The sequence below is a fragment of the Chiloscyllium punctatum genome, chromosome 41 (genome assembly GCF_047496795.1).
Source record: "Chiloscyllium punctatum isolate Juve2018m chromosome 41, sChiPun1.3, whole genome shotgun sequence".
NCBI classification, from domain to species: domain Eukaryota; kingdom Metazoa; phylum Chordata; class Chondrichthyes; order Orectolobiformes; family Hemiscylliidae; genus Chiloscyllium; species Chiloscyllium punctatum.
In genome coordinates this window covers 44091662-44103971 of record NC_092779.1, presented here as the reverse complement: position 1 = coordinate 44103971, position 12310 = coordinate 44091662, and the positions used below count along the sequence as shown (strand labels likewise).

The following is a 12310-nucleotide window of genomic DNA, read 5'->3' as shown; positions in this document are numbered from 1 at the left end:
GGGACCTTTAGGCAACCTGTCTACTGTGGGGTCCATGAGGCAGTTAAAATCTCCCCCTATAATGACTTGAAACTTATCAGTTTAGAAAAAGCATCTACCAAGAATTTAAGAGGATGAGCTGGGGGACAATAAACATTTAAAATGCCATATTCTTCCCCATTTATCAAGGCTTTAAGAATTACAAACCTCCCGTATGTCTCTTTAACACATTCCAACAATTTAAATGAGAGATTTTTCCTAACCAATATAGCCAGTCCCCTACTTCTAGTATTAAATGATGAAAAATGTACTCGGTCAAAACCATTCTGTCATCGTTTCAGATGCTTCTTGTCATCCAAATGTGTCTCCTATAACAAAGCAATATCCACCTTCTCCTTTCTAAGACTCAAGAGTACTTTCTTCCTCTTAATTGGTGAGCAACTTCCCTTGATATTCCAGGTACACCATTTAATCAAATCATTAGCCATAATCTTCTGCAATTACATTTAAATTCCAGAGAGGAGGAACCCGAACCACAAATTGTTGAGCCTTAGTGTCGCATGGTCCACCAAATATAAAAACTACATAAACTAAAACCACCACATTTAACAAACATACAAAATTATTAAAAATAAAAAACAACAAAAACCAGAAAACAAGCCAACATATAAAGCGCCAATAGCGCTGAGTAGGGAACTCATCCCCAGCCCGGAGGGGGCAACTACCCGTCCCGAACTGCCCATAAATAGGCATCTAACCATCTGAACCACCTTCACTTCTCCCAGCTAGAGCCACATCGTAAGCACAAGCTAAAAAGAATAAACACCCCATAGAATATCAATATGAATAAAAAAGACATTCTTTTATTTAAAAAAGGGAATAAATACTCCACCCATCCTTTGGTATGTCCTAACTTAGAAATTTAAAATGTACATCTTAACCACCACCAGACATAGTTTGAACCAAATTATTATCAATAGAGGAAAAAAAAGGGGAAAAACAAAGCTCCAACCGGATTTACTCCATTTCTTTTACAGAATGATAAACGCATATCCAAGCAACAATATTTATACATACTACAACTGTTTAAATTAGGTTAGTTTGTCCACAGTCTCTTGACTTCTCCGATGTGTCAAAGAGATGCATGGATCCATCTAAGGTGATCTGAACCACTGCCGGATATCTCAGGGAGTACTGAATCCCAAGCTCCTTCAGTCTTCTCTTGAGACCATCATACGATTTTCGTTTCTGGATCACCGCTGCTGAAAAGTCCTGAAAAATCATTTAGACCCCTCGTAAATTAGGGCCTTTGGATCCTTCCCCTGGAGTCTGGAAGCCTCCATTACTGTCTCCTCCCAGTAATGAAGGAACCGCACCAGGAAAGAACGAGGGTGTTGACCCAGACCCGACCTCTGCGCTGCGACCCGGTGAGCCCTCTCTATCTTCAATCCTCTCATGCCAGTCTCCAAGTCAAGGAATTTCAGAAGCCAATCTTCAACAAATTCCGCAGGCCGCTCACCTTCCTTACCCTCAGGCAGACCGATGATCCGAATGTTTTTTTTCCTGCCCCTGTTTTCAAGATCATCCACTTGGTCACGCAAATTATGAACCTGCGTCTTCAGGGCTTGGATCTCATCCTTGGATGAACTGGCATCAGCTTCCACCACTGTGACCCTGTGCTCCACCTCATCCATCCTCTTCTCCAGGTCTCCCAGCTGCTGCTCAAGCTTCTGCAGCATGAGAGAGATTGGAGCCAGTTTCTCTTCAATCTGTTTCCCCAACATCTCGCGAGATTTCGAGAGCTGGTTCACCAGGTCCTGGTGAGTAATCGGCTCTGAGGCTACTGCAGGCTGAGCTGCAGACCCAGCCTCGGATGTTTCTCCTCCCTTTTTAGGCATTTCTGGATGGCTGAAATACAGGTAAGTCCATTTTTAAATGTTTCTTGGGGCTCCAAATTCTTTCCAACACCCTAAGAAATCCTGATGACCTGGGTTGGGCGGATTAAAAGGACCGTCCTGCTTCTGCTGCGATGCAAAGCTCTGCAGTGTGATCTTCTCAGATCACCGCCATCTTAGATCCCCTACTGTATGATTTTATTAACAAATTGGAAAATAAAAGAGTAAACAAATGTTAGAGAAAATTGTTAAAGAAATGCAAATGAAACCTCCACTTTTGAAGAATAAATAGGAGGAAAATTAATGTGTGCAAAAGGCTGTAGCATATCTGTTAGATAATTAGAACAAATCTGTTATGAATGAAATAGTTGCTGAAAATAATTTTGAAGAAGAAATAGATGTTTTCCAGAGCAAACTAAAGAGCCTACTGAAAGTTTGTTTCTATCATCAAAGGAGAAGTGAAAGAGAAAACCAATAGTCTTCCAAAGTCAAGCTGGGAAACTTACGTGAAAGTCATTTGTATCATATAACATAACGTCCAAATGTGAGGCGGAGACCACCTAGTTTGCCATTACACCAGAAGTATAAAATAGAAGTGCAAATCATTCAGGATGTTTCTAATTAAACTTTGATGTATTTTCACTACATTTGGTTGGCCATGAAATACACACAATTGTTGATTTTCTACCCAGATTTTAAAGGGGGCATAAGAAAATTGCAGCCACTGAATGATGTTAATGATATGATGTTTAAATCCTACTAGGTACATGGACTGGTTTTTACTTAAGTTTGGTTTTTGTATCTTTGCTAAATGGATTTCTGCATTTGTGTAACTGAAAGGATTACCCATACAGTTTCTAATAAGCCATTTAGAATTTTATAATGATATGGACTTCTTAATATTTTCAAAGTCATTAAAACGAACATTCACTGCAGAAATGCTTTCTCAATTCCAAAGGATGGGTGTGACAATATTGCATTGATTAAAAACCAGCAATCTGAATTGTACTATTCAGGAAACAGATAGATCCAGAGGTTTGGTACACTTGGGAACAAATGTGAAGTTTTCAACAGGTCACCCATAGCAGTTTAAGGTTTACTGAATTTCCAGTTTAGACAGTGGAAACAGTGAGAGAAGAAGGTTGTTACATTCAGAATGCTAGTCAGTCAGGTACTCAGGAGTGGGAAGAAGCTCAGTCCCAAAAAGATACTGCCGCAGCAGACTCCAAGCTGTTAGTACTCAAGTCTAAGAGCACAAGGCACAGCTAATGTTGGGTCAGGTCTCAGCAAAAATATTGGGAGTTATGGGAGTTTGGAAGGAGCCATGTCCCATGAATAGTTCAGAGCAGCTGAGAGCACTTAGAAGGAAGCTCAATATTTGTTTTGTGCAGGTAAGATTACAGCTCAAGAAAAGCAGGACAATACCAGCTTGGTGAAGCCAGTTGTCTGTGATAAACTGAATTGTGCATGTCAATTGGTGCAGAGATTAAATTTCCAGAATACAGGAGAGCTCATTCCGAACTGGGAAAGTGTATTACCAGAACATGAACAGCCCTTCATACAGCACATGACAGAGCAGGTTTTAAAGGAGTTCGGCCTCAAGGTCTCCAACAGTGAAGAGCTGAAAACCCTTGTAAAATTTAATGTGATCTAATAACGTGCATTATCACTATTGTGTGGAAGGGGTTGCTAAGGCATACATGGGATCTATCCTGATCATAGTTACTATTTGGATGTGCTCAATGAAGTATTTGACTACAGTTAGCCTGTTACCCATAGTTAACTCAAACAAGTTTTGATTGGGTGCTACCATATAAATTGTATATATAGTAGATTGTATTATTGTCCTATATTTGTATGATAAAGTATATTTTTGTTTGGTCAAAACCATTAAATCTGTGGCTTTTTCTTTTAGTTAGTACCTGCCTTCTCATACTTTGTGTAAAATCAGTGAATGGTTCTTAGACAGATTATAATATAAAGTTGGCAGTCTGGTCAGGGTTTACAACCACTTGCAAAATGGCTTGCTATAAACATCAGCAAAATATAACTTTATGCATATCCGTTGATGGATGCTTATAAATATTTTTTAAAGCTAGGATTCAAAAAGCATCTGAAATTAAAACCATGTTTAAAATAGGTTTCTATGGAACTTGGGAACATGGCCATATTTAAATATCAAAAACAATGAGATTCTGTAAACATCTGTGTCACATTTTGTAATTATTGACTGTTTGGTCAGTGATTGCCAGATTAGTACTTCCTATATATCAGATTACAATGGAGGTCTGTACTAATGTTCCCGTGGAGTGGCTTTACTAAAGCAAACTGAGCAAAGATTGGTTTCCTTGCCCCAGAAAGAGAGTTTAGGTGGAAGTTCAATTTGGCCAGTATTTGAGTCAACAACGTGGTTCATTGACACTTTCCACAATCTCTAAGACAGGGACCATCAGTTCCCCTGGATCTGTATTAGGTTTAGAAGAAAAGAAAAAGGCTTCCAGAAAACCAGAGAGAATTCTAGGAGCAGCAGCAAAGGATGTTGCGTATCAAGAATAAGGGCAGCAGCCAGTCCAAAATTAATTGTATCCAGCCATTTGGATTCAGAATACACAAACGGTAAAGTGCAGGAGGAAAACCTGGAAGTTGTTATAAATCAGTTGATCACCCACTGTCAGTATAAAGATATAAATGATCAATGGGCTAGATTCTGAATCATGAGATATATGGGTTTTGCAGGCAGTGCAAAAATGCAGTAACAGAAATTTGCATATTACAAACCTTAGAACAGCAAGGATGTTTCTTCAGAAGCCTGTGAAACTAAATCCCTTCAAGGACTCAAGAGTTGAACTTGAGTGCCCACTTACCCCAAAGACCACATAGCTGTTTGTAGCAAAATTCCCAAAATATTGCATGCAGACATTAGTGAAGATCCAAACCCATCACATAACATAAATTGGATTTACAAAGTGGATAAAGATAGAAGATGCCTAGTTTTCTGCACAAAAGTTCGCCGAGGTCAGACACCAAATCCAAAGGAGATTTGCAATTCATTGTGTCTGGTGAGAAGGTTATAAAAACAATGTTACTCGTCAAAAATCATTACTTGTTACTAACAAACAAGTAAGAAGGTTGAACAAGGGCATTTTTAAAAATACATAAAATAGCAGCTTCTAAAATAGCTGCAAATTTGCATAGCTGTACCCGAAAAGGAAATGGTTAGATTCTCTCTTGTTGGAGATCATCATTGCTTGGCACTTATATGATACAAGTGTTATTGGCCACTTATTAGCCCAAGCCCAGATGTTGTCCAGGTCTTGCTGCATTTGGTCATGGACTGCTTCAATACCAGGAGTCACAAATGGTGCTGAACATCATGGAATCATCAATGAACATCCTAGCTTTGGCCTTATAATGAAAGGTCATTGATGAAGCAGGTGAAGATGGTTCAGCCTAGGACTCTACCCTGAGGAACTCCAGCAGACATGTCCTGAATTTGAAATGACTGACCTCCAACAACAGACCAATCTTCTGTTGTGTCAGGTATGACTCCAACTACCAAAGAATTTGCACCTGATTCCCATTGACTCCGATTTTGGTAGGGCTCCTCAATGCCATACTCACTCAAATACTAGATTGATGGGAAGGGCAGTTACTCTTGCCTCACCTCTGGAGTTTAACTCTTTCATTCATATTTGGACCAAGGCCATAAGGGGATCAGGAACTGAATGGCTCAGGAAGAACCAAAACTGAACATCAGTGAACAGGTATTGCTGAGCAAGTAATATTAGATGCCACTGTCGATGACACCTTTCATCAATTTGCTGATGATTGAGAGTAGACCCACAACCTGTTTGCACTTTGCACAATTATTGTGATAAACTTAAATTTCCATGTAAAATAGTTAGTAATGTGACACATTAGTTAAACATTTGTTACTTGTGATTATAATGGAAATTAAAACTGCTGCTACCTCAGTTTCCATGTTTTCTCCATTCTGATTTTGTTTGAAACATTACTGCACGTCATGTGTTGTCTGTTGCCAAATTAAGATGTTGCTAAGCAAAGTGAATTTATAATTGAACAATAACAGTTAACATATACTTTTGATATGATTAATACTTAGCTTTAAATTTGGTGAGCTCATTGAGCTGCAACATATTATCTTTGCGTTTGTTTTCTTGTCTGGATAAAGAAGGAAACCCTGAAAATTTTCAGAATAAATTGTTACAATACGGGGTAAACCCCTCTGCTAATTTAAACCAAACACACGGAAAAGCTCACCTCGCTTGTAATCTGTAAAAGTATGAGTGACAAAGAACTACCAATTCCCACAATTTAAAGAAAAAAATTAACAGTTTATTCAGGTTGATGGCAAGTATGTAAGTTAGCTCGCTGAGCTGGAAGATTTGTTTTCAGACATTTTATCACCATACTAGGTAAGATCATCAGTGAGAGTCTCCGGTGAAGTGCTGGTGGTATTCCCGTCTATTTATAAGTCTTGTTTTCTTCAGGTGGGTGATGTCATTTCCAGTTCTTTTTGTTTTAAGGGAAGGTAGATAGGATCTAAATCAATGTGTTTACTGATGGAGTTCTGGTTAGAATGCCATGCCTCTAAGAATTCTCGTGCATATCTTTGTTTCGCCTGTCCTAGGATGTGTGTGTTGTCCCAGTCAAAGAGTGTCCTTCTTTGTCTGTATGTATATCCTGTGACAAGTTTCCTGTTTGTTTATTCCTTATAGTGTTTTTTATAGTTCTTGTATGGTATCTCGTAAATGACGTTAGATTTGCTGGTCGTGACTATTTTCTGGTTAAGTGTGTTGATAGGTTTGTGGGCTACCACGATGCCAAAGGGGTCTGAATAGTCTCGACATGTCTTTGATATACATTACTTTACAACAACTAATTAAACAGCAACTAATGAAACTAAACAATTCATTAGATATTACCAGCAAATCTAACGTCATTGACAAGATACCATGCAAGACCTGTTAAAAACATTACGCCTTGCCACCAGGATACATGAACAAAAAGACACCACCCACTAACACTAGTTTCCATACATACAGACAAAGAAGGACACCAGTTTGACTGGGACAACACACACATCCTAGGACAGGTGAAATAAAGATCTGCACAAGAATTCTTAGAGGCATGGCATTCTAACTAGAACACCATCAGTAAACACATTGATTTAGATGCCATCTACCTTGCTTGGAAAAAAAACCGGAAATGACATCTTCAACCTTAGGAAATCAAGACTTATAAATTAATAGGTGGGACATACCACCTGCACTTCACTGGAGGCTCTCACTGATGATGTTATCTAGTATGGTGATGAAAGGTCTGAAAACAAATCTTCCAGTTCAGCGAGCAAACGTATATATAACTATATATACTGTAAATATACACATGTAAATATGGTACATACATGTTCCAATACATGTATAGATGTTACATATACTGTAAACTTCCTTTGCCTGATCAATTTATCTATCTCCCACTCTACAACACTATACTGATCTGATAATGGGGGAGACGGGTTTAAGTTTTACAAAAAAATCAAATTTCAAAACCAGTCAGCTGCATCGATTCTCCTCTGTATCTTCCTCTGTAGATTTTTCTGAGTCTTTGCTTCGGTCTTCTGCTGCAAAGCTTTCATATGAATAGGTACCTTTCAGAGACCAATTCTGAGGGCAGTCTGTGTTTGTTGGCATTTGTTGCCACTCTGGCTAACTGCTCAAAATGCCTGATTTTTATAACCCAAAACATTGGATTGTCTCATTGCTTGATGTGGTCAAAACAGAAAAATTCAAATTCAATCAGATTTTGATATCTTGGGCCATAATTTAAACTGACTGGCCAAATTTGAATTTGTTGTGTACCATAGCAACAGCTCAGTTATTTGTTTCACAGCCAAATGTTACATTTTAAAAATTTTCAGCACACTCGATGCCTTCCTAGGTCTGTGCCAGCTTTCACTCTCTCTTAAAATACAGTACATACCTACAACATCATAACATCTCCCCTTAAGAAAAAATAAACTGTCATAATGAAAAGTTGGCTTCATTCTTTTTCCATTCTTTAACCACATTACCACGGCATACATGATTTAAATTAAAGTTCATATTAACTTCTTCCCACATATATATAACATTGAATAGATACCAATCTATAACTCTATCAGTTATATCCACGATATCACATCTGCTATTACATTCTTATGACCTGCAAGATGTTCAATTTATAAATTAAAAGTCTGTTACATAAGACTCCAATGAAATAGTCTCATATTCTTGTCTTGAAAGTGTTCCAAGAATGTAAGCGGATCCATGTACACAACCATGTCCAACACATTGTTTGTGACATAAACATTAAAATGTTGTAAGGCCAGTAACAAACTCAATAGTTCTTTTTTGATCGTAGAGTATTTTCTACGATGGGTGTTGAGTTTTTTTGAAAAGTAACCAACTGGCAGTTAAATTACATCTTCATCTTCCTGCAGCAGTACAGATCCAACTCCTATTGTCACTAGCATCGATGACAACTTTGACAGGTTTCAAAACATTTGGTGTTAAAACTGGTGCGGTGGTTTTAAATTGTCAAATGTCTCCTGGCACTGTTCTGTCTACTGAAATTTTGTGATCTTCTTCAGCAAATCTGTTAACGGTGCCACTATGCTGCTGAAGTTTGGAACAACCTTCCAATAGAGTCTACTTAGTCCCAAAAATTGAACCAATTCTTTCTTCGAAGTTGGTTGTGGAAATTCCTCGATGGTCTTCGTCTTTGCGTTCTTTGGGTCAACCTTCCATGACCGATGTTATGTCCCAAGAACATTACCTTTGCTTTCGTAAATTCAGTTTTGTTTAAGTTTATGACCAGTTTTGCTTCTCTTAATTGGTCAAAGAACTCTGACAACTGTACCATGTGATCTTCCCAGGACTCACTAAAGATCACTACATCGTCTAAGTAGACTACACAGTTTGTTAACCCAGCCACAACTCTGTTCATAAGTCTTTGTAATGTGGCAGATGCGTTCTTCATTCCAAAGGGCATAACTTTGAATTAATATACCCATTTGGGATTACAAACACTGAAATTTCTTTCACCTTCTCGGATAAATGTACCTGCCAATAACCACACAGTAAATCCAACTTTGTGATGTAACTGGTTTGGCCAACTTTTACAATACAATCCTCCAATCTCGATATTGGGTATGAGTCCAATTTTGTTACGGTATTGACCTTCTGATAATCCATGCAAAATCATTGACTCTGTCAGGTTTGGGAACTAAGACAATCGGCGAACTCCATTCGCTCTGACTCGGTTCGATGATATCTTTGTTGAGCAAGGCCTCCACTTCTTTCTGGACCTATCTGGCTTTGAAAGGATTAAGCCGATGGGATGGGGGGGATGTTATTTGAACAGTATTCCCTACATCTACCTCATGCACAATAGCATTAGTCCTCCCCATCTTGTTCCTGCATATAGAGTCGTAGAATCCTAAAGTCATAGAGATATACAGCACGGGAACAGACCCGAGGCAACTTTTTCATGCAGAGGGTGGTACGTGTATGGAATGAGCTGGCAGAGGAAGTGGTGGAGACTGGTACAATTGCAACATTTAAAAGGCATTTGGATGGGTATATGAATAGGAAGGGTTTGGAGGGATATGGGCCAGGTGCTGGCAGGTGGGACTAGATTAGGTTGGGATATTTTCATACAGTTGTAACAAACCTTTCAACTGTGTTCTTTGCTCCTGAGACAGATAGTTTACTTACCTATCCCACTCCTTAAGGACTTGCTCATTGTTTAACATATTTTGAGGCACATCAAATTCCACATCATCTGGATTTGATTCCTCACTCTGCGGATTCGACCCTTGATATGACTAAATGTCTCTGGGTAGCCCATACCACGTGAAGAACTCTTCTACCACCCTTTTTGGCTTAATACTCTATAATGGAATGGCCTCCAGAAATCTGGTAGACACATCCATTATGGTTAACAAATACTGGTACCCACTTTTAGTTCTTGGGAGGGGACAATCAATTATAACCCACATGAAAGGTTCTTCAAATGTGGGAATTGGCAACAAAGGTGCTGTTTTTATTACTGCCTGTGGCCTACCTACCATTTGGCATGTATGACACATATGGCAGCTGTTAACCACATCCTTGTGCATTCCAGGCCAACAGAAATGTTTTTGTACCTTAGCCTCAGTATTCCGTAGTTGGTCAGGTGACCTCCTACAGGTAGTTCATGCGCTAACTGTAACACTTCCTGTCCCGTATGCTACCGGCAACGCAATTTGGTGCACTTTGGACCATTTTCCCCCTGCACAAACCTGCTGCGGTCTCCATTCTCCTCTGAGGATACTATCTTTCAGATAATAACCCTCAGGAATATCCTCTGCCTCCTTTTTGGAGTACACATCAACATATATGTCTTGTCTTTCTATTGCAAGTCCATTAGCCTTTCAGGACTAAACGACTTCTGTCAGACCACCTATCTGTCTAGGTTTTTCCTGCACCATTACGACAAACAGGGCGTCCTCCAACTGAACCTCAACTCCTTCATCTTTTCTTTTGCTTTAGTTTTTGCTTCGTGCTGTGACTTATGATACTGGGATCTTGTTACTAACAATCTGGGAAAATACCATGGTTTTGGCTTTTAACTCCTCAGTTTCCTGGTCTTCCTTGGGCTTCTCTACAGCAAGGGATGTCATTCCTACTTTGGACCCTGCTAAATCATTCCCAAGAACAAACTGGATTCTGGGACTGCCACTCTGTCAATCACTCCCACTGTTACGTACCCAGTCTTGAGATGGCATTCCAACCAGATGTTACATAGGGGAATGCTAAATTTCTGTCCATCTATCCCACATGTTACCACTCTCTTGGGTAACAGGTCAGAAAGGGTGCAAATACGATCATCCCCTACTATTAAAGACTGGTTAGATCCTGTATCTCTCAAAATTATAACTTAGTGACCTTCTCACCCTGCTCTTTCTGAGTAAACCTTATCCACAGAGACAAATTCTTTATAGATGTCAGGCACTGACTCCATATCCAGCTCCTGCCTAGGCTGTGCACTCTCATGCAGCACCTCCACTTTTCTTGAGGTTTCCTTTACTATTTTCACTAATGCCACTAGCTTAGCTTCTTTTACCACATCTTTTCCCACAGTGCCTTTCTTTAATGACCAGCATGGTGATTTTACGTGTCCCACTTGACACAGTGGAAACACCGGAGGCTCTTCACCTCCTTTCCACCCACATGGGCTTCTTTTTAACCTGTGGTAAATACTTCTCTACTCTTTGTTTCATAGTGTAGGATCTCCCCTTCTCCCAACTTCTATCCCTCACAAGATGGAATTCTTGCCAGAAGCTTGTCTTATATACCAAGTATTCATCTGCTAACTCTGCTGCTCTTTTACTTCCTGAACTTTCTGTTCATCCACGAGACTTCTTATCATCTCTGAAAATGAGTTTTTAAACTTCTCCATCAAAATAATCTCTTGTAGCCTCATAGGTTTTATCTATTTTTAAGGGCCGCACCCATCTATCAAAATGACTATGTTTAATTCTTTCGTACTCAACATAAGTCTGATCTAGTTCCTTCTTTATGTTTCTGAACCGCTGTCTGTATGCTTCTGGTACTAATTCATAAACACTTAAAATAGCCTGTTTGACCTATTCATAATCTCTTGACCCCCTCACCTGACAGCACTGTAAGAACTTCACTAGCTTTGCCTACAAGTTTAGTCTGAACTAGCATAACCCACAAGTCCTCAGACCACTCCATCTGTTGAGCCAATTTTTAGCCCTAAAGCTCTAAAGCTTTATTAGGGCTTTATAAAGCTTCAGTTAATTACCCTAGTTTTTGTGTTCAATGTTATTTATGAAGTCCAAGATCCCATATATCTTGCTAACTGATCTGTCTTTTGTCCTGCCACATTTATGTACATATGTACCTGTAGCCATGAGGTTGTATTTTATCGGGAGTGTGCTGCTTGGCACAGTCAAAAGAAAAGTTGATCGGTAATGGGCTAAAGTGTTAACTTAGGTATTACTACCCAAAGGATATCAGCACATTGGAATTAATTCACATAATCTTCTACAAGCACACTTTGGGTTGAGAGTAAAGAGGACCTGCCAAGAGATAAACACCAACTGAACTCACCTAACGCTTTCCTTTATTAGAAGTGCAGGGCAGAGTTATTACAGTTTGTGATGAAAGTACTGTACATTCAAATTTTAATCTATTTTTCTAATAAACCTGTTCAGAGATGCTATCACACATCTCTGGAACAGGTGGGACTTGAACCCAGGTCTCTCGGCCCAGAGGTAGGGACACTATCACTGTGCCACAAGATGGCCCTATTTTCAAATTTTCAAAGGAAATTTCATTATTTAAGAAATAATATAATGCTTGCTT

At 39.2% G+C, this 12310-nt stretch overlaps 1 protein-coding gene across 2 annotated transcripts in view; it reads right to left on the bottom strand.

The window, feature by feature from the left end:
- Positions 1-876: 876 nt before the first annotated feature.
- LOC140465026 (uncharacterized) overlaps positions 877-12310 on the bottom strand; it is a 50758-nt gene continuing 39324 nt past the window's right edge. Inside the window, exon 3 of one of the 2 annotated variants that reach the window (XM_072560820.1) lies at positions 877-1887. In XM_072560820.1, the coding sequence (XP_072416921.1) occupies positions 1260-1877 (618 nt within the window). In that variant the 5' untranslated portion in view covers positions 1878-1887 and the 3' untranslated portion in view covers positions 877-1259. Of the gene's footprint in view, positions 1888-7299; positions 8999-12310 lie in introns of those variants that run through there. The other variant, XR_011955047.1, reaches the window with a different exon arrangement.